A 22,696-nucleotide genomic window follows, 5' to 3' on the forward strand; every position below is an offset into this window, starting at 1 on the left:
TTCTTTCAACAAACTCATCGCAGATACAGCTCTTTCGCCCACTTCTATCTGTGCAAGTGTCTTCTCTCCTTTTTTCCCTAATAAATGTGCCCCTTTTGGATATTATCTTTCCTCGACCAGTGTCTGTGCAAGCCTCTTCTGGCAAGCTCACTGTGGGCCAGAAAGGAGCCCTCTGCAGAAACTTCTCCATGTTAACCCAAGGACTCCACTCATCTGAACTCTACTTCTTATCAGAACCCCATCAACCTGTGGCATCACTCATCTTCTGCAAATCTGTGGTCTCTACTCTGGATTAGAAAGTTTTCATCACTCTTTTTAGGTCATCTATTGTTTTTCCTACATGTTCTTTCCGGTGGTGGAATAAGTCCACAGCCTGCTTTGCTGGCTGCTTTGCTCTGTAATGTCAGCCAACTGTCCCAAAATAAACAGTGACTTCATTGGTATGGACTAGTTTTCTTGGCCTGAAGGCAAAGGGACCAAGTGGGACCATGGTATTGTAAGACATTTTATCAGACAAAGTACTAAGTCTTTATTCAAGGACATTATAGTCACGTCTATCTTCTTCCAATGCTGGGTTTTTCTCTTGGCCATTAGGGACCAGTTTTGCTGCTCTTGCCAAGCTGATCCACATCTGAGATGTGCAGTGGCCAGGATCAGCATGGGCCTCCATGGCCAGGCTGCTGGGGCATCAGTGGGGCAACTGAGCCCTAAATAAGTTTATAGAGGCGTGTGGCCTTGCTCACATGTTCTGTGCGCCCCCCCCCCCAACCCTCACTGCCCCTCCACCCCCAAACACACACACAGAGGAGGCGGTGTTAGTGTATGAAAGTGCCGGGTTCAGTAACAACCGAGACCCAAGTCTGATGTAAAAGCAAAGTGAACCTTTACTAGCCAGCTCAAGCTAGGGTCTGACCCAGAGTAATCCAAAGCAGCGGATACTCTGGGAGAGGGAAGGACCCTGGCTTCTTAAGTCATGGGTTTATAAAGGCATTTCGGAGGGGCTGGGTGGCCACAAGTCCCTGCTTGACAGATGCCTGGTGCAGATAACAGTCAGTTCCTGGAACCTTTACTCCGTGGTGGGGATCAAAACTTCTCTTTGATTGGCCTTCTGGCCTTCGCATTCCTCTACAGCAGCACCTGCTTTTCCCACCACAGTGGCATCTACTCCCTGCGCTGCCATCTGGGCTCCGAGCTGCAGATCCCTGTGAGAACAGGAAGTGCCTGCTTATGCTCAGGGCCAGCCAGAGGTCCAGTGGCAGTCACACAGCCTCTGCCCCTCCCCAGTGGGCTATCCTCCTTCCTTAAACATTTCTCCAGAAGGACTACATCATCTGATAAGAACTCATTTTACCCCATTAGTGCTTACACAAAAATAATGTCCTTATTTACTTACCCTCTCCATTCCTACCCTTTGACCCCAACTCCACCCTAGTCTGTTAGCTTCCATTACTAGGTCTAATTTTTATGAGATTAACTTGAACTTGGCACCTGATGGTTCACAGGCTTCTTCAGGATAGGTAGGACCTGAGTCAGGTCCTAGCTTCAAAGTGGAGCCCAAAGCTCATCATATCTGTCAGTCTTCCAAAGATAATGGTGAATTTTGAACTACAGTCTCTGAACTAACCACGCCTGATAGAAACCTTTCAGAATTCTAGTTCCCGTAAACATGTGCCCAATTTGGGGTTGTGTTTTCTGTGAAATCAGAGTTTTAGAAACAATATGGGTCTCACTCTTAAAACACCTTAGCCACAAACAATCTGCTTCCAATAAATCGTAAACTCTAGGAACTTAGGGCAAGCAGCTGAAGAGAGGGAACAAGTTTTATCAGTCAGGATCTGGGTATTCAGGTAATTTAGGCCAGAATACGCTGGTTCACAGTGAGTTTTGAAAAAGGTATTTGCAGAAGTGAAAATGGTGTGACTCAAATTCACAACACCAGCAATTTTAAATCCCTACCTTCCTTCAGTTTCAGCGAAAACATCTGAATTAAAGAAATACAAACGTCAGGAACCAATGGCCCCTGCTATGCCTGGGCCCCACCTTTAAAAAGGACTGCCACCTGGGTGCCCTCGGCTGGCTGGTGGGGCAGGTGGGTGGCTTATAGTAGAGAAAGAGAAAGGAAACACACTTAGGAGAAAGGTCAAGAAAAGGGAGCCTATTAAGCTCTGTTACTCCTCCCTCATGTCTACCCCCCATTTCTGGTATTGATTGAATCCCTTTTCTTTGGGTAAGTCAACTTCTCCAGGCTTCAGTTTTCTTATCGGTAAAATGAAGAGGTGCAGTAGGCTTCCGATTTTATCAATAAGTGTCATAAACAGTAACAAAAGAAAAGAAAGTAGAGCACGAGAGTGTGTGGACAGCTGTCCCTGGGCCATAATCTATTACTTGTTGCTTCCCACATGAAAATCCTACTAAGAATTCGCTGAAACTGATCTGGTCCAGGTTTAGGCTGGATCTTCTTTCTGTAGAAAGAACAGCTGACCTCAACCATTTGGGACGCGGCAGTCTGTGCTTGCCCTCTTTTTGTTTTTGTGATACGTTTCTGCTTAGTGATTTAATCATACCACTTTTTTTGTATTGAAAATAGATGTTTTATTTTGCTTATACAAGGTACAATTTCAAAATACAAATAATACATAACATTTGGATATATGGAAAAGAAGTATAAATATAGATATATCTGTAAAATGTCACTCAGTTTTTTGTTTGTTTCTGAACCCTTGAATTAAGAGGATCTATTGAGCACTGACAACTCTCTGTTCCTTTTCTTTACTGGCTCTCAACTTATGCAGGGCACCTGAAAGGAGAGAGAGTTTTCAGGAGCTGAAATGCTCGTGTCATGTTTGCAGACACCTCCCAAGTAAGGAGAAGCATTGAAATTAACTTAGAACCTCAGGTATATTTATTTTTGTAAACTGCAAACAACTGTGGGGATGAGGGAAGGAAGATAGTCGAGCAGAAAAGCTATCCTGAACAAATGTCACAGTGAAATAAAAACCCTGATAGGACGTCTGGAGGCTTTCAACATCTTCCAAGAGAGCTTCAACTGCCAGGAGTTGCCTTAGACAGGGTAGCCCAAGGCAGGGCGGGGCAGTGCAGACAGTGAGTGTCCATTCTAACCCTGGAGAACCTAGTCATCCAAGCTCCTCTGCTGTGCAAGGCCAATAAAATGATAACTGGATATTTTTTCAGGCTGGAGGGCTTTGCCCTGGGGTCCAGCTCCTCAAGTCTTATCTAGGTCCTCTTTAGTTAGAGCAGTGTCGACGTCCTTGCTTGCCTCTGGTTTTCCATGGAGTGTCCTTCATTGTGAGAATAGCTTTCTGGGTCTTCCTCTCCACCGGTGTTTTCCCCTGTCATTGGTGTGGTTTCTTTGTTCTCCCTTGTAAGTGTCCAAGAGTTTTGCCTATAAAGCATGTAAATCATGTAATGTTTTGAGAAGAGGACATGGACACCCTTAAGTCAAGTGATGAGATAGTCCCCATGGAATATTCCAAGGGAGAAAACCTAGATTGCCTCCATTCTTAGAGAATATTGAAATTTTTTTTAATCCCTCATTTGCCAAAGATCTACTGATATTGTTGGAGGAAATTCCTGGATTTTGTCAATCCTCTATTCAAAAGCAATAGTTCAAATGGTAGGAATAAGAAAAGGAGAGGTGCCCAGCTAGATGTGATAATCTTGATAAAAATGGTGTAATATTTATAAGCTTTTTAAACTAGTACTTGGCACCTAGTGTTAAATAAAGAAATTACATGAATCAGTTCTTGAATAACTGGGAACAGGAGAGGCAGACATCTTATTTCCACATTGGCCTGTGTGGTTGAATGACACATTTGGGTCGGCAATGATGTCCATGGATTATACCACCCCCCTGGGCGGGGGGGGGAGGTCAGCTTTTTAGGACATTTGTAAGTAAGCTTCTTGAAATATGAGTTAAATTATATATCAGGACTTTAAGCCACATTACCAAAATGATTCGCTAAAAGCCAACTTAATTGAAAGACAAACCTGAGAAACAGTTTGCCAAAAAATCAGATAACAGAAAAAAAAAAATCAGATAATAGAAAAAAATTGAGTCACCAAATGACCAAGCAGCCACATTTATCTGATTTACAATTTACCTAAAGATACACGTACATGAGTATTTCTTTAGTGTAGTTAGTGAGTACTGGTATTTTCCTTTTATAAGGATACTTTTTGGCCGTAGATAACAAATTTATAAATTCTTTTAAAGAATATTTCTTTATCAGGCCCTCCCTGGTGATGCAATGGGTTGGCACTACACTGTGAAGCTAAGCCAAGGAGTGGCTGTTCTGTGAGCTTGATCCTCCCCCCAGAGGTGACCCATATGGTGCGGCAGACCTCCCTTGTCTCGCCCGCTGCTCCCCTCAGCAGTGTACTTCCTTGATCTGCCTGTTCTGCTCCCTGCTCTGTTTTTGGTGAATCCTCTCACTGCCCCTGTAGCTCTGGTTATACCCCATTTCTGTATACATAAATAAATAAATAAATCTTAAGAAAAAAAAGGAATGTATCTTTAGCAAAAGCAAAGGAAAGGAAGGATCATCCACATTCTTTATGTTCACTGTAGCCAAATTTACAGTAGCCATGTAAGTTGTGGAAACAACCTAAGTGCCCAAGGACACAAGAGTAGATTAGAAAAATATGGTATATATACATAATGGAATATTATTCAGTTATCTAAAAAGATGAACATTTGCAATTTGTGATGACATATGTGGAACTACAGTGGAGAAAGCTAAGTCAGACGGCAAAAGACAAATACTGAGGGTTTCATTTATATGTGAATTCTAGTGAAACAAACCAAAGGATAAGACAAAACCAAACCAATAACAAGCCCCAGAAAACTGATAGTGGAATCAAGGGTCTGGGGAGAGGATTAATAAAGGGGGAGCACAATAGTGGATGATAGTGGAGACTTTGGTGTGAGCATCTGAGGGGTGTGAACCCCTGCCCCCGAATCACATGCAGAGTTGTTAGCCAACATTACTTCCAAATATACTTTTAAAATTATTCCTAAAAAAGAATATGTATTCCTTTAGAATGCATTGAATGAATAGATAGTTGTTGTAATATGGTAAGACTATAACTCCAACATTTTTATGTGGACATTATTTTTTTTAAAGATTTATTTATGCATACAGAACAGGGATACAGGCCAGAGGTATGGGGGTTGAGAGGGTTCACCAGAAACAGAGTGGGGAGCAGAATAAATAGGCAGATTGATGAAGTACACTGCTGAAGGGAGTAGTGGGCAAGACAGGAGAGGTCACCCCCCTGGCCAGGAATCGAATTCATGCTGAAGCAGCTTCAGTTATTATAAAAGCAGCTTTTATAATAATGTTTTGGATATCTTTTTAAAGGTAATTTTCTATTCTGCCAACACTTTAGCATCTTTTGGGTTACTTTGACAAAGTTTTGAGTAGTTTTTCAACCTTAGCTTGCTTTTTTCTATTACATTATGACTTATGAGGTTTGCGACATTACTTATTACTTGGGATGGTATTATAGTGCTTGAAGAGATGTAAATTTTTGGATTTTTAAAAATTTTGTTTTGATAATAGTATTTCATGGACTTCCTGTGGCAATATTAGGCTAAAAGGGAGGTATCATCTTTATATTGTTAGGTTATTCAGAAAAGAATATTTTATAACTAGTAACCAAAAGTTTAGTTTCAACACATCTGATATCCATATATTGTGTATGGCTGATGGATCCATAGCAATCCTGTCACTATGGAAAGCTGAAATGCTGCTTACTAATGATACAAATATGAAATTAAGACAAGTCACCATTTAAGGTTTAATGAAAGGATACCAAAAGTACCTAAAGAAAATAAAAAGAAGTAAAAACTGAAATTTGAACAGGTGTCAGAGACAATCTTGTCACAAATGCTGAAATGTAAACTCCAACTGTTATAAATACAAAAATCAGGTCCATGTGAATGAGTATATTCTAGAATAAGAAAGTTTATCCATATATAATGAATAAATTTAGGAAGAATATATTCACGGCTATATCATGAGACATGATACAAACTGCTTACCTACCAGCTCTGTCATTTTGTGCATTCTTTCTGAATTGGCTTTTGGTAAACTGACCTCCTGTTACCAGTTGATCGCCTGCAGTCATGATGCAGCTTCTTTCTCACAGGATTGCGGGGATCTTGCCCAGTGTGGCTCTCCTGCGCTACTTACCTTTGGCTCTTGCAGTATGCCAGGAAAGATATGACTGCGCCACTAAGGATGATGACAGGTATGGAGATGGTCACTGTGAAAGAGCAGAACTCAGCTGGGATCATGCTACAAGTCCTCATGGCAGATTCTTTTCTAAGAATCTACAGATTCTTTGCAGTTTACATTCCTGTAGATCCAAATGTCTTCCCACCCAGTTCACTCTTACTAACATTTCTTGAGGTCTGTGTAGTTTCATCATTACTACATCTGGACAAGAAGTCCACTCCTTTCCTACTAGCCAGTCCACGCTGTTCCTGTTCTCCTCCATTCCTCCTCCTAACCCTTGTGCCTCTTGAGCAAAGTGACACAGGTGACAGGGGTGAAGGGGCAAGGATGGGAGCATGACAGGAGGGCAGCAGACGGGCCTCAGAGACCAGAAGCTAGAGTGGAAGTATGAAGACAAGGGGGCCAGAAATACTGGCTGTGAGTCCAAACTTAAGAAAATAGGGCACTGATCCTCCTTACTTGTCCCCTGGTACAAGGTCCCCCAGTCAACTTCACAGAATCCTGACTCAGAAACAACATCATGCAGTGCTTTCCACCTCCCATTTTCATTATTATTATTTGCACCTCTTTTTGGCAGAGGAAAAGTAAAGAGAAAGAAGTAGTGTTATGGATGAAGGGCGAGTAAGACAACTTTGGAAAAGGAAGAAACTTGTTTTGACTGAGTTGAAAATAACTTCAGGGTGGAAGGCCAGTGGTCGTGACAGCTTTTGCAATTTAGTAGACAAGCTAGGGAGAGTGAGATACTCATGGAAAAGCTAGAGGACTTAGCCTCAGGGTAGGGTGAGCAAAACTGTGTTTGCTTGTTTTTTGTAAAAGGGACGTTTTTATTTACTTTGAAGGTCACATTAATTTGTTTTACTTTTTATGTGTTTGTTTAATCCTTCCATAGAACAGCCTTAAGACCAAATTCCTTTTCTCCCCACCACCATCCATGTAAACCAGAAAAAACAGTAAAGTTATAAAAGCAAGTAACTAGCCAAGTAAATAAAAACAAGCATTGGCAAGTTGTTAGAAAAGAAGTAACCGAAAACATAGGAAATTAGTGAAGGATGATTTGAGTCTCCAGATTTAACAGTAATCATTAGTATAACTAAGAAAAAGAAATAGTTTTTTAGCAGAGATTTTGGACACAATTATAAGTTATGTGCACAAATTAACTAATGGGCTTGGCATGCATTTACCGTTTGTGGAGAGATTTATTGTAAAAGGCAAGTGGAACCGTAGTTCCACTTTCACAGTGCTCCTTCCTGTTTCTGTTTAGTGTGAATAAAAACTGCAGACTCAAATTCAGTTGAGACCACTTTTGAGCCAATGATGAAATAAAGCAATTTAAGTTTAGTGACTTAGCCCTGACCCTTGGCTTCTTCACACAGTTTTGTCCTGGGAACTTTAGCAAAGAAGCTGAAATCATTGTCACTAAGCTTCCAGGTTCTGCACCCATTTCCCTTTCTGGGAAGGCGCATGGACTGGAGAGAAAGAGGTTGAGACAGAAGAGGAGAGAGGAGACAGAAGAGGAGAGAGGAGAAGGAAAAGTAAAGGTTGATTGCTGCGCAGAAGCACTATAGCGCCCCACCTGGACTTCAGCCTCAGTGTGTGAGGCCTAAGGCAGGGATGGGGACCCAGACAGCAGTGACTTCTGCTAGATGTGTTGACAAAAAGTGTCCTCTGAGAAAATCCAGGGACTCTCAGCAAATAAGGCCAGTCAGAACTCAATATTTCTGATACTGCTAGGGCCAGCCTGCTTGTATGCCATGGAAGCAAGTTTGAAGTAAGATTGTAAACTCATTATTCCTGGTCAGGGGTTCTTCTCTATCTGTTACTGTGCTAAGAGTTCAGAGTAGGTTCTCATGAAATAATTGAGATATTTCATAATCTAACATAGATAATAATAACTTAGTGTTAAGTTATTAACACTAGTTATTACTAAGTTTAATCCATAGATTAAAATGTCTCTTGCTTTTTTAATGGAAATTTGCATTTCACTGTGGTGAATGGGAGTTCCTAGCAGAGTAGGAACTCATTTTATACTGAGTGAGCAGATGAAAGATATATTGAAGTAGGTTGCTCCTATAAAGCCTGAGCATAGTGACAGAAGCATGTCTGTTTCATGTCTGAAAGACCAGTAGTGTAATGCATTTTGAAAAACAAACTTGACACTACTAATGTATTAAACGAATGTGTAGGTGTAATAAACACTGTGATTGGCAACCTTCTACCCCTTTATTTTATAGTCACATCTTTCAAAAGAGCCTAGGCAAGGATCAGAGAGTAGATGTTAGAATAAAGTTATTGATAAAAAGGCCAGTGAATAAGGCTGTAGATATTAAAGATAGTGAAAGGATCCATCCTATTTCCTAGATACCCTAAAGATGGTAGGGTCCTCATATTCATTTATTTGTTTACTTACTCATTTGGTATTTATTGAGCATCTGCCGCTTACCATTTTCTGTTAAATTAAAAAATTAACTTTTAAGAGTGTGATAATCATTTATATATCTTATGTAAGAAATAAAATTTGATGGCATATTCATAGGCTGATTAGAACATTAGGTTAACAATTCTGATAGTTTCTTACAAAGCTGAGCTCAATACTAAATTAATTGTTTGAAAATACATGTGGAAAAGATGATCTCAAATTTTATCTGTAGGTTTTTAATCCTGCAGATATAGTTTCACATATGCAAAATGATAATTAATCCAATTAATCATAGTCAAAGAATGTAAGCAATCACCTGATCCAAATAAGGGATTGGCCAACTAATTGTGGCAACTTTATACAAAGGAAGATTTTGTAGCTGTAAAAGAGGAGGTTGTTTGTGTACTACTAGAAGGCTGGCCAAGATATGCCATTATTGAATCATGGTGCAGAGTGGCCAGAGAGGAATACCTAGCCATCCTGATTCGGGCATCCTCAGTGTGCTGACCACATGCCCGCTTTCTCTGGAAGGTTGCACAGACGCCTGATAGCAGCAATCCTTCCTTCCTGCAAGGGGATTTTCAGTCAGAGATGGAACTTTTTACTCTACCTCCTTTTGTAACTTTTGAACCATGTGCAAATGTTCTGATTGCAAAAATGAGTAAGACATTTAAATGATGAATATGTCCGGTAAGGAGTAGAATTAGGCGGACTACTTTATTTACTGGCCTCTTAAATGTTAAAGGTATTTTTGCTTCAATTTCCTCCTCATGAAATGTTAAAGTGTTTCCATGAAAACACTCTCCAAAGAGCCTTTCTAAAAAGGCCTTGCTTTTGCGTGTATGTTCTGATCATTTTAAAAACCATTCTAATTAACTGCTGAAATTTTTCCCAGATGACACTGGATGCAAATATAATGTCATCACAAAACTAGAAAGCATCTTCTAGCAGGAAAACTTATGACTATTAAATGGAAATAATTGTTCCATATCTAAATATAGTGTTGTTTTTGGTTGATTGAAAACTCGTCAGACAAATATATTAGATTCTGTCTCCATGATTTGCCTTCCACCCCTTCCTTTTGTCCCATTTCCTTTCTTTCTCATTTTCTCTTCCCTGAGCTCTCCTATCTACCCTTTTTCCCTTTTTCTTTCATTCTTAATACTTTTACATTTTCCTCCTTATTCTCATTGGACTTCCCCCCGAACCCCCTTTCTCTGCTAGCCTTAGTGTCATGAGCATCATTGTATAAAGAAACCTTTTGCTCAGAAATTTAAACCTACCTTGCTCTATAGAGGGCAGTGGTCATGTCAAATAGAGACCTGCATAAGTAGGGCAATTATGTCATTTACTATCTAGATGGAGATTTCCAGAGCTGAAGTGGCGCTGTTAGTGGTTATGCAGGGACAGCACACACAAAGCAGGCCCGCACAGAAACTGCGGTGACATGGGGAGCACTTACCGGTGGTGATGGTGGCACTGTGTGCATGTGTACCTGCAGAGGAGAGATTGCAGCTCAGTTACGGCTGTCATCCTAAAGGCACGCGAGTCTCATTAAGCAGGAGAAATTACTCACAGCCTGACTCTCATCTTAGACCCTGAGAGATACATGGCTGGCAGAACCAAACTTGCTTTAGCAAAGAACAAGCAGAGTAATTCATTTAGTTGCTGGGTCATGAGTGAGGATCAGATGTGCCCTCACAGAAGAGTCCAGTTAGCAAGAGCGCCTCCATCTCCTACATTGAGCCTCTACGCAGCAGAAAGCACCTCTGTCTCCCGCACTGGGAGAAGCTTGGCAGAGACAGTGTGGTACCATTGTCTTGTCATATCTGGGAGATGGACTTCTTTTACAGCAGGATGGAGCGGAGTGGACAGAGAGCAGAACAAGTGGCTACAGCAGAAGGCGGCAGCAGACTTGGGCTGGGTGGTGGGAGGTCGTCTGTCGGCCCGCTCCAGAGCCCACCCTCCTTTCCACAGCAGCACTCAGGGGGCTGGCCTCCTACATTGCGTAAAGCCAGTGCTAACCTGGCGTCTCGGGCAAAGTGGAGGTAGTGTGTTCCATAGCCTTTGTTGTTGTTTGAGGTGCGGCTTGGGAGTGTTTGTTACTGACTACTTCTGTGCATCCTGCAGAAGGAGCTGTGGATGGTGTCAGCTGAGAGCCGGATATGGTAGCTGGCTTTGTGGCCACTGTGGAGTCTGACTTGGAAGTGAAAGCTGGCTCTGTAGGAAAGTTCAAGACACAGAGAACATACATATTTAGAATAGTCTCTTTTCTTGTTCCGGAAGAACGTGGACTTAGTGCTTAGGAGTGTCTTATGAGCCTGCCCTGGACCAATCCTCCCCCTGAACACTGCCCTGGCGCTCTTTGGGAAAATCACTTAAATGGGTAGCAACTTTACCCATCTGGAATAGCCACAGACATTTTTTTTTTTAAGATTTAATTATTTATGCATACAAGAACTGGGGTACAGTCCAGAGAGGTGGGGGTGTGAGAGGATTCGGCAGAGACAGTGAGGAGCAGAAGAGGTAGCTCTATTGAAATACACTGCTGAGGGGAGCAGTGGACAAGACAGGAGAGGTCTGCTGCACCATGTGGGTCAGCTCCCTGGCCGGGAGATTGAACTTGTTTTGCAGTGGCTACAGATAGTCTGAATCCCTTGTGTTAGCAGGGCAGCCCTGGCCACAGGATTTTTGAGAACACTAAAGGATTCATAGTTATCTACATGGTGCTTATAAGTTAAAGTCCAAAGAATCCAGTAGATCCAGGTTCTTTTTTTTTTTTTTTTTAACTAGAGGAGGCATGTAAAAGCAATCACACTTGATTTGCTGATGTTTGGGGTTGATGGGAGGTGAATTTCATGTTTCCTGCACATTCCTGTACATCTCTCCTAGAGGACTGATAGCTCTTCCACTCTCTTCAAAGATGCTGAAACAGCCATGACTTCTTTCACCTAGCTCCACAGATACTGTGTTTCTTATAAGACCCTCTACCAGCAAAAAGGTTACTGTTTGCTGAGGGTTCAGATGATGGTCTGCCCTTTTAAGCAGTGAAGTACTTTTTAATTAAGGTATGTGTACTTATTTAAAAGATATAATGCTCTTGCACATTGAATAGACAAGAGGATCATGTAAAGGTAACTTTGAAAGGGACTGCGAAACCAGAACATCAGAACACTTGCTTTGTGTGACACAGGCATTATTATGGTGGTCTGGAACTGAACCCAAAGTATCTCTGAGGGGCCTGTATAGTTTTTGAAGATGCAGACAGCACCTCCCTCCAGGTGTACTTGTTCATCCTTTAACACTCAGGTTCCTTGAGTGCAGGTTTCCTCCCCTGGGAGGAAGCTTGCTGAATCTCCAGGCATCTGTTTAGGCCTATCTGCATTGCCCTTGAGTGCCTGGGATGAGGCACTGGGGCAGGCATGCTGCCTGCTCTAAGAGTTCTTTGTCAGATCCCAGAGTGATGTGTTTCTTGGTGGCGCGGGTGAAACTGTGGCAAACACGAGGTAGGAAAAACCTCTGACCCCCTTCAGTAGTTGTTGATAATATGTTTCCATAACTAAGTTCGAACTAACATATAAAGAGTGCATTTTAAACTATTATTAATGATGCACATGGAAGCTGGATATCAAGCAACTTTGAAAACTTAAGAAAAATGTAAGCCAACATAAATTTTTACTCTTGGTTTTAATAATATTATTCCATTATACAAGTTTGCATTGCAATCCCAATAGTGTTCCAGATGCAGGGATTCGTGGGACCTGAGTGGTTGCATGGGACGGGAATCCTGAGAAAGTTTCCCACATTCCTACCTGTTCCAGAAGGGGAAGGGCTCTCTGGCTCTGGGGTCACCCTTGCTGGTGCTACGGTGGAGGGTGACTTTTGATGACTCAAGGAGGGGTTTCCTAGAGAGAGGATAACCACATGGCATTTATGATACTGAGGTGAAGCCTGAGGTGGCTTCAAACTGGATATCATTAAAAATAAATATATAAATTGAAGATGAGTGTGTCTGGCTTCTGAAGTAGGTTAGAAGCACAAGAAAGAAGCAACTCTAACTGCCAACCTGCAGTTCCAATGCAAGTGCAAACACAGGCTGCACACAACTTTGCTAGTCTTTCAAAAGCCTGTACAAGATAAGTATCACATTTGTTTTTGATTGGATGATGTCAATATCAACCTTATCGTGCTGGCTTCTGGCATGGGAAAATACATCATTGCTCAATAGATTTAGTCTGTTTGGCAGAAGAAAAAGCATTCAAAGCCTAAGACTTTGAAAAAATAATAGAGGCAGTTGTTCGTGGTAAAAGGTGGGGATTCTTTGGGCAAGATGAAACCTAATGATTCCTCTAATCTTTAGGTTCTAAAATGCAATGATTCCAGGTCTCCTTTCTCTCCTTCAGAGCCTATAGCTTTCCTCCATCTTGGATTCATTCATCCAAATGAATTGGAACTTTTAAGAAGCAGTAACTTGCCCTATAGTGAAAAGCGCTGTTTTTTTTGCCCCTGGCTTAGAGGTTCTCACGTGTGCCTGGACTGGACAGTGTGAGTTCCAAGTTCTCACCACACCCAGTCCCACTTCACTTGCATCGCGCCATGAGATGCTATATTCCCCAGTCCAGCAATTTCTCTGCAACAAGGAGAAGATTTTGTCTTTGCTTCTGATACATGTAGCAGCTCAGGCAGGGGAAGGGAATGAGGCACAGTGTGATCGAAACCCTGAAAATTCACTAAGAAAGCCCTGCTCTCCAAGTGAATTGGCTGTAGACTGTTGTCTTCTGTTGTCGTCTCCTATCCCCCAGAGAGGAGTTGAGAATTCTCACGAATGTTTTATGAGAAAGTCTCTTGCTTGCAGCTGAAGGCACACCAAGTGCTCAATAAATGTGGATCCCATCAAAATTCTCTTGTTAAGTCAGAATTAATCATGGATTAGTTTATATTTTTCAGAATAAAAGGCTTAGTATTTTTGGAAATGACACTGTGTTACTTCTACCCCAAAGATTCTGGCATGGTTTTCCAGTTGTGTTTAGTTAAAAAAAAAAAAAAAGATTCTGGTGACTTCCCTCTCACTTGCTTCTGAGTGCAGGTGGGTCCTGTATGTGGTTGACCAAGCTAAGGGATTCTCTGCTCCTGTGTCTCCCCAGATTCCTGGGTGGGTACCAATGGAGAAGAATGACAAAAACTTCCCTGAAGGCTATTGCTTATGAGAAATAAGGAAACTCGGGGAAGCAGGCATGCTGTAAACACCCACCCTGTCTGTCACCAAACCCTTGCTACTATAATCCTAAAGCACTGGTGCAATAATAGTTAACACTTGCCAAGTTTCACTTCATCCTCCTACAACCCACAGTGGTGACGTCAGGTCCATTTTCTAAAGGAGGAACCAAACACTTCAAGATATTCAGACCATTTCCCAATGTCTCACAGTTGGTAAATGGCAGAACCAGGATCTGAACCTAGAACTGTGTGACCCACAACCCATGAATGCCTTTCTCCAGGAGCTGTTATTTAGAGGCCCACTGGTTTTCTTAGGCTCAAACCACAACACAACTCTCTTGGTCCTTGAGACGGGTTTCTGTACTGCTTGGATGGAGAAACAGCATAGCTACTTACTGATGCACTTGAGATTAGGAATTGTCCAGAGGGCAGTATTCATTGTCTTGTTAAACACACACTCAGTCAGGCTGGATGTGCCAGCTTTTCGCTTGAAGCCTGAGTTACAAAAATACCTTTCCCTGGAGTTCAGGCTGTAACTCTTGACCCTGATGTCTGCATGTTCAACGGAAGTGGGAGTAGGGCATGTGAGGTCTGCAAAAGAAGATAAGGAGACAGGTGAGCAAGTTAAAAAATTTCAACTTGTTAAGACTCATTTTCCAGTCATAACTTAGGATAAACCCCAGAGCCTCTTAGGATAAACCCCAGATTCCCAGCACAGGAAAGTTGTCCCATAAGGGCAGCATCATCTAGAAGCTTTCCAGGAGCTTTGCCTTTAAGCCTTGCCAAAATAGCTGGAGATGGGGAGTCATCAATAGAAAGCCCCTTACCACATCCCCTTCCCGCCCATCTCCAAATTCAACAGCTCTCAAAGGCATTCATCTCTGTCCTGTCCCACCCTGGCCCACATCTCTGCTCTCTTGCCTCAGCGTAGTAATAGCCCAGAGTGGTTTCCCTGACCACTCTCCCTGCGACCTTTCTTCCATTTCCATAAAGTAGCTAGTGTCTGCTTTAGAATGGCATTTTTGATGACTGCACTCTGCTGGCTGTCCACTGCTCTTATAATGAAAACCAAAAATCCTTCAGAACTCTTCAAGACTCTGCCAGGCCTGGATCTGCCTTCCTCACCAGCTGCTCTTCTCCCTAGTCACACTGGTCTTCCGGCCACTAGGCATCTACTTAAGACACTGGAATAATGCAATGAAATGTTATGTCTTATCAGCTGCACTGTGGGCTGTGTGAGCAAAGGGCCACAGCTGTTTTGCCCAACACTGCATATCCTCTGAGCTCAGCAAAGTACTTGGCAGTAGGGGTGCTTGAGTACTTATTCAAAGAATGACTAGGTGAATGCTCTTCCTCAACAACAGGCTCAAGTCTGACCTCAGTGAGTTATTTAAACCATTTCTACACATGTAAGCAGCTTATCTGTTTATTCTCACTTTTAGGGGAAGAAGCTAGGGTTGCTTTGGTGATAAGTGGATTCAGATTCCAAAACTTCAGTTAGAAGTTCTGGCAGTGGTGCCCTAGCTCTGCTCTGTGGCGAGGAGTTTCACAAGCTAATATCTAAGCATAAAGGACTAAGAAGGAAAAAAGGCACTGAAATGTTGGCATTTTAATTTTGAGAATGTCATATTTGTGACTGACTTTCTGTATCCTTTAAAAACTCCTTTCCCACATAAAAGCATGTAAAGACAAAGGTAAAGAAAATTTCACTTTATTGAGTTGTAGGAGAGCTTCAGACTTCTTTGTTGTTATGTATGGAAGAAAGAAAAATTAGCTTTTTTTCACTAGGTAAAAATGAATGAAGTTGGTATCATTTATCCTGTAGTGATAGAAAATACTAGGAATCCCAGGCATAGAGTCTGGATGTCAGTTAAAATATCTTCTTTGGCACCAATTTTGTAGATTAGGGTTCTGTAAAGAAGCATTAAAAGGGTAACTTTATTCTTAAAAGGTGAGAAGCTAGACTGCTTTCTCCAAGGCAACATTGCTGACTACTCTTGTTTAAGACAAGGTTTGGTCCAATGTCCTGTGCCAGAAAGAGTCTATGGTAGCTAAAGTTAAAAAGTAAGATTTTCTATGGCACATAGATGATTTGGTGATGGGTGATGCAACTGAGATAGAAAAATGTACAAAAATATGTAAAAATAAACTATTATAAAATTTTTTTAAAGGGGTGCTATAAAATAACTTAGAAAATGAAAAAAAAGTAAGATTTTACTCTAGACACTCAAAAACAACTATTTTTGTACTCTCCCTGTACTTTAATACATTATTAGGTTCTTTTGCAAGCAGTGGCAATGAGCAAGAACTGGTTTCTTAGGCTTAATCTTGTCTGGGGCAGTGGGGCTGGCTGAGAGTAGAGCAGGTGGAAAATTCCTCTGCAGCATTTTCTATTCTGGAGTGTGTAAGAACTCCTCTCCTACACAGCTCCCCTCACTAAAGTGTGTATGTGAGGACATGCCAAGTGGGTCACTGGCTTGCACAGGGAAGCAACTGAAAATACCAGGTCAGCTCTAAAGTGTAAAAACAGGTGGGTTATCTATAGCGTCTGCAGTTGGTTTGGGTTTTGTTCAGGAAATGGGAATAAGTCACTGAGCAGCTGGGACATCAGCAGGTAAGAAGGTTAGGACTTGGGCAAGCAAACAAGGTGAAATACTCTTTCTACCGAGGTAGGGAGCTGGAGGGGGAGACTGAATATAGTAGCAGGCAGTCACAGAATGGAGTGGGAAGCCCCCCTAATACATCAGTGCCAGGGGTCAGCAAACTGTAGCCCATGGGCCAAATCAGACATGCCACCTACTTTATTTAAGACATTTTTAATGGAAAACTTATTTGTTTAGGAATTGCCCATAGCTGATTTCATACTATAGTGACAGAGTTGAATCATTGCACCAGAGTCTGGATGGCTACCAAGCTTAAAATATTTACTCTCTGGTCCTTTTCAGGAAGATTTTGCCAAACCCTACTCTGGGTAGCATTTAAACAAATGATTGCCCTTGTTATGAAGTTATGAAGCCTAGTGAGTGAGCACAGAATTAGTGCAGTTCTCAGGGTAATGTTGCTGGGAAGGGTAATACAGCATATCTAAAATAAAAATCATTGCATGGCAATGATTAGTCAAAATGCAAATGGTGAAATAAAAAAATTTGCATCTGATATCATAGAGGAGTAGTTTCTCTCCTATGTTAAGAGCTTTTGAAAAAATCAATGAAAAGATCAACCCTTGGAAAACCAGGAAAAGGATATAAACAGGCAGTTCACAGATAAAGAAATATAAATCGCTCTTAAATATATAAAAAGATATACAACCTCATTCATAGTGAAGGAAATGTAAAAATAGAGCAACACTTTACAGTAAATACTTTAAAATAAAGTAAGATAAAAACAGCACTTTTCAGCTACCAAATTGAAAAAGAGCCCAAAGTTGATTAATCCACCATTGTTGCTGTTTTCATATTGCTCCTATACCCTCTGGTCAGGGCATATTTGCAATTTAATACACATGCTTCTTGATCCCACTATTTTACTGATAGGAATTTATGTTATAGATATACCTGCATATATGGAATGTTGTTACAATGCTTAGGCACCTACTTTTTACATTAATTCAGAAGGATACCTGCACCCCTATGTTTATTGCAGTACTATATACAATAGGAAAAACCTGGAAACAACCCAAATGCCCCAAATTAGATGATTGGATCAAGAATATGTGTCATATATACATAATGGAATACTACTCAGCCATCAAAAAGATAAACTCATGCTATTTGCAGCAACCTGGATGGAGCTAGAAAGGATTATGCTCAGTGAAAAAAGCCAGAAGGAAAAAGAAAAACACCGAATGGCTTCACTTATAGGAGGAATATAAGAGAACCAACTAAGACATGGGGGAAATTATATTGTTATTACAATACAAAACACAACACAACAAAACAAAGCAAACAGACAATTATAAACCAAAGATATACTACAGGGGAGGGGGACAGAGAGGGATTGGAAGGAGGGAGGGAGGAATGTGGGGGATTGTGGTGATGATAGAGGGTGAATTGGGGGGAAGTAACATAGTTTTAAAACGGACAATAATGTAAATAGATACATAAATTAATTAAGTATAAAAAATGCTTAGGCACCTACTTTTTAATAAAGTAACTCCAGTTATACTGGCGTATCTGTGAAGTGAATTCTACACAGGTCTTCATTATAAGCCAGCATCTGTAAATTACCTTGCATGTAGTCAGTAGGAGAATAATGAAGTGAATTATAGTATAGCTGTACAATGAAGGATCACCTGGGTCTTTACAATAGACAAAAAAAGCTCTTTGTACACCAAAATATTAAATTGGAAACGTTTCCAGAGCATACTGTTAGGGTAAGAAAAAAGGAACAGAACGCTGTTTTATATTTTATATATCCACCTCCAGTGGATAAAACTAGCTTTTCTTATATACAGCATCTCTGAAAGGTTACACAGAAACTGTTAACACTAGAAATGAAGCAGCTGAGCTATGACAGGAGAGACTATCAGTGGATGTCTTTTCAAACTTTGAATTTTTAATGGTGCAATGTTTTACATGTTTAAAGTTTTTGAAAGTTTTTAGAATGCTGTTACTTAAATTGTTATGTACATAGGTTTTTTTATTGTTAATATGTATATGCTGGGATGAAAATTAAAATATGTAACAATTAGAGGCAGTCAGGAATCTGGAAGATTCTGGACAGCTGGACAATCTGGAAGGTTTTTCCCTCCCCCTTTGGGGGAGAAGTTGCACCGAGCTGACTGAAAGGTAAAATACTTCTTTTTTTTTTAAAGATTTATTTATTTGTGCATACAGAACTGGGGTATAGGCCAGAGGCTCAGGGGTGGCGAGAGGCTTCACCAGAGACAGAGCGGGGAGCAGAACAGGCAGATCAACGAATACACTGCTGAGGGGAGCAGCGGGAAGGCCAGGGGAGGTCTGCCACACCATGTGGTCACCTCTGGGGCAGGTGGGAATCGAACTCATGCGAAAGTGGCTTTAGCTTCTCAGTGCTGTGCTTTAACCCGCTGCGCCACCAGGGAGGGCCTAAAATACTTTTAACTAGTTGCTGTACCCAAAGTTAATAGAAAAGAGAAGAAATCTGTTCGGTTTACCACCTTCTCCTTTCTCTCTCTCTCTCCTCTTGTCTTTGGAATGTATCCTGTTTCCCCGAATCCCTTCCAAAACATTTTTATTCTATCAAGTTCCATTTAGCTAGCTGATTTTATTTTATTTTTAAAGGTTTATTTATTTATACATTCAGAATTGGAGTTACAGGCCAGAGGTGTGGGGATTCACCAGAGACAGAGAGGGGAGCAGAACAGGCAGATGTACTGAAATTCACTGCGGAGGGGAGCAGCAGGTGCGTCAGGAGGTCTGCTGTGTCATGTGCGTCAGCTCCTCAGCCAGGAATGGAACTCATACTGCAGTGGCTGCGATAGCTTTACACTGCTGCTCTTTAACCCACTGCACCACTAGGGAGGGCTCTTGACTGGCTGGTTTTAATTTCAGATGATGTTTTGAATCTCTTGATCTTTTTTCCAGTTACCTTTGCTCAATCTTCACTGTTTTCTGGGGTTGTCTTCAGATTTGAGAATTTTGTCAGAAAAATTTTCTACATGTTTTATATCTTGAAACATCCTCCTCCAATTAAAATGGTGATTTTGAACTTATTGCCTGTGGCACAATTTGAAATCATACATTTGTGACCTATCACTCAAAGGCATCCAAAACATCAAGGCAGTGGTGCCTGTCAGCAAGTGCTAAAGACTGCAGCAGAACATGATGCAAATTTGGCCTCCCTCACGCCTCAATGCTTCTGTGTGGGTGTGACCATTTATAGTGTAAATAAATACCTAACTTAACTGTGTATAGAAATATTGAAGCCTATTGTACACCTAAGTATGCAAGTTTTTCATTCACATGAGAACTCAAAGTTCTTACAGGTTTCAGTAAGTATGCAGTTGTTATTAACAGCCTGCATATTTGCTGTCTTTGGTTCTAGCTTGATTTCCTCCTCTTAGATTCAGACAGGGAGTACTCACCCTCAACTCAGTGTCCCTTCTACCAAACTTTTGTTATTGCAGATGTATGCAATAACAAGAAATTTTACACACGAGACAGGAAAGAGTTCACAGGAAATGTGATATACATATCGTTGAGAACCTCTGTTTTAGAAGAAAGAGCAAATTTGGCCAGATGTTGCATGAATACCTGTTGCTTATAGTTTCTGTAGGTGTTCCTCCTAAAGCATCTCTGCTGTTAAACCGGAGGGTGAAGTCCTAAGGTTTTACAGTTATTGCTCCTCAATAATCTACAGGAACCAGTTATATTCAGTGAGTAAAACAAACTCAGTCCATGTTTGTCACTATTGGAGGGAGAAATTACAACCATGGGAAGGAGGAGGGATGGTTAGAATGTCCCCTGTGGTGTTGGAATAGAATGAAATCTGGAAGTATTAGTAGATAATCATAGATAACAGCATGTGCATACATATGGGTACATGTATGTATGTATGTGAGAGAGAGAGAGTGTGTGTGTGTATGTGCTCGTGTGTGCCTGTGAATTGCCTCTTTCCTCTGTGAAGCCTGGGAAGAATGACATCTTAGCAGTGAGAATACTGGGTGCCCAGTCCTTGGTCTTCATGAAAAGAAATCAATCATGGTTCCTCGGAGGAAAAGCTGATTCCAAGGTTAGGATCATAAGATGAGTACAAGATGAGTCTGGCATACCTTGTTGTATCAAAAAGTAAGGAAATGCTCAAGGAATGACAGGGACATGTCAAAAGTGGCCACTTTAAACAAGCTCTTGCTGGCAAAATCTGGGACAATTTGAATATCAAAACAAAGATTGTTAACAGACTATGAAACAAAATAAAACTAAGCCCTCTGAGTCTGTACTATTGCAAGTGCATGAATGAAAAATGAATAAATGGAGAAGGAAAGTCCTTGCATTATAATGATCATTAATAAATATAGAAAGAGATACAAAATACTGAATGCTCAACAGGTGGGTTACAGTCTGAAGAGAAACAAACTGTAGAGTGTGGAGAGTTTGTAATGTGTTATGTTGGCTACTGTGGACACATACTCCCCTAATTTCCTTTCTGTATAATGCTGGTAGCCTGTGAGAAGGCTGTAATAAGGAAGGTAGTGAAGGAATCGCCCTAGTTTTTACACTGGGAGACAGTGTTACTGTAGCTCATGCACTTGCAACACTCAGTTTGTAAAACACTTGAGCTGTGAACAGTGAGTTGTAAAACACTCTCTTGGATGCCATGTTCTATGAGTCTTTGCTACAGCTTCTCACTGTTTGGCCAAGTATGTGATCAGCTTTATGATGAGCAATGCTAGCTTCCTCTGCAGGACCCACTGATAACGGAAATTGTATTTTTCATGGTGAAGATGAAGAACCAACATTAAGTTCCAACTGAGCACACAGGTTGTGGTAGATTTTTGCTTCCCCATCCCATGAATGCCTTCCCATCCACACTGCCCACCCTGTGGACTTGAGTCTCCGTCACCAGACACAGAAAGAGCCACTTTTTAGGAAAGTGTAACCGGCTCCCACAGTTGCCTATGATGGCTCTGCTCGTCTTAGATTCCTCTTAGATTCCATAACCTTGATTGTTACATTCATCTAAAAATATTGTCTCTTGGTGCTGTAAGCACCTCCCCGGTGCTGTAAGGGGTTAAAGCCCAGCACTGTGAGGCTGTCCACAGCCACTGCAGCATGAGTTCCATCCCGACCAGGGAGCTGACCCACATGGCACACAGCCCTCTCCTGTCTCACTTGCTGCTCCTTTCAGCAGTGTGTATCAGTACATCTGCCTGTTCTGCTCCCCACTATATCTCTGGTGAATCCTCTCATCCCGCCACACCTCTGGCTTGCATCCCAGTTCTTATATGCAAAAATAAATAAATCTGTAAAAAAATATTGTCTCACAATTTAGTTAATAGTTGCAGTAGGGTAAGTTTATTTTTTAATTGGTGAAAGCTGGCAAACACTAACCTTAAGCAAGAGTTCCAAGTTAACATCTCCAGTATAGGAACAAATCAGGATCATGTGTCTTCTGAGATGACTGACTAAGGAGCAGCAGCATCCCATATATGGCATCCTGTCCCCCGACCCACAAACGAAATGGAATCATGAGAAACACAGATGAACCTCAACTGAGGAACAGTCTAAACATACTTGACCTACAAGATCAAGAAAGATAGAGGCAGAGGGAATGTTCCAGATTAAAGAGGTGACAGCTACATGCAAATATGTGTTTCTGGGTTGGATCCAGAATTCGGGGAGAAATAGATAAATGGGACATTATTGAGACAACTGAGAACATTTGAGTCTGGATTGGGTATTATTAGGTAACAATGTTGTGGCAATGTTTTAAACTTCCTATTTCTAACCATTGTACTGACCAGCTTTTAGAAGGTATGTAAGATCACGTACTTAGGAAATATATATTGAAATATTTAGGCATAAAGGGGAATAATGTCTCAAACTTACTTTTACATGCTTTAGAAGAAAATGCAGATGTCTGATAAACGCATGTGGACACGCGGGAGGGAGAATGCCAAAGCCGATGGGGTGAGGAGATGTCGACAGCTGGTGAACCTGGGTGCAGGGTTTTCAGAAGGTCTTTGCACTATTCTTGCAAGTTTACTGTGGGCTTGAGGTCCCAAGTAAATATGTAAGTAAAAATTAAGCAAAGTGGCCCTCCCTGGTGGCGCAGCTGGTTAAAGCACAGCACTGAGAATCTAAAGCCACTTCCGCATGAGTTC

General features: G+C 41.3%; 1 protein-coding gene across 1 annotated transcript in view; it reads right to left on the minus strand.

Annotated features, from left to right (window-relative positions):
- Positions 1 to 6,091: 6,091 nt before the first annotated feature.
- Positions 6,092 to 22,696, minus strand: part of IL15RA (interleukin 15 receptor, alpha) — a 38,842-nt gene continuing 22,237 nt past the window's right edge. Inside the window, exons 2-6 of the mRNA XM_004691094.2 lie at positions 14,290 to 14,484; positions 12,489 to 12,581; positions 10,702 to 10,896; positions 10,139 to 10,171; positions 6,092 to 6,288 (exon numbers count right to left, since the gene is read on the minus strand). Of these exons, the coding sequence (XP_004691151.1) occupies positions 6,212 to 6,288; positions 10,139 to 10,171; positions 10,702 to 10,896; positions 12,489 to 12,581; positions 14,290 to 14,484 (593 nt within the window). The 3' untranslated portion in view covers positions 6,092 to 6,211. The remainder of the gene's footprint in view (positions 6,289 to 10,138; positions 10,172 to 10,701; positions 10,897 to 12,488; positions 12,582 to 14,289; positions 14,485 to 22,696) is intronic.

Source organism: Condylura cristata, unplaced genomic scaffold (genome assembly GCF_000260355.1).
Source record: "Condylura cristata isolate star-nosed mole 26May11 unplaced genomic scaffold, ConCri1.0 scaffold00030, whole genome shotgun sequence".
Taxonomy (NCBI): Eukaryota; Metazoa; Chordata; class Mammalia; order Eulipotyphla; family Talpidae; genus Condylura; species Condylura cristata.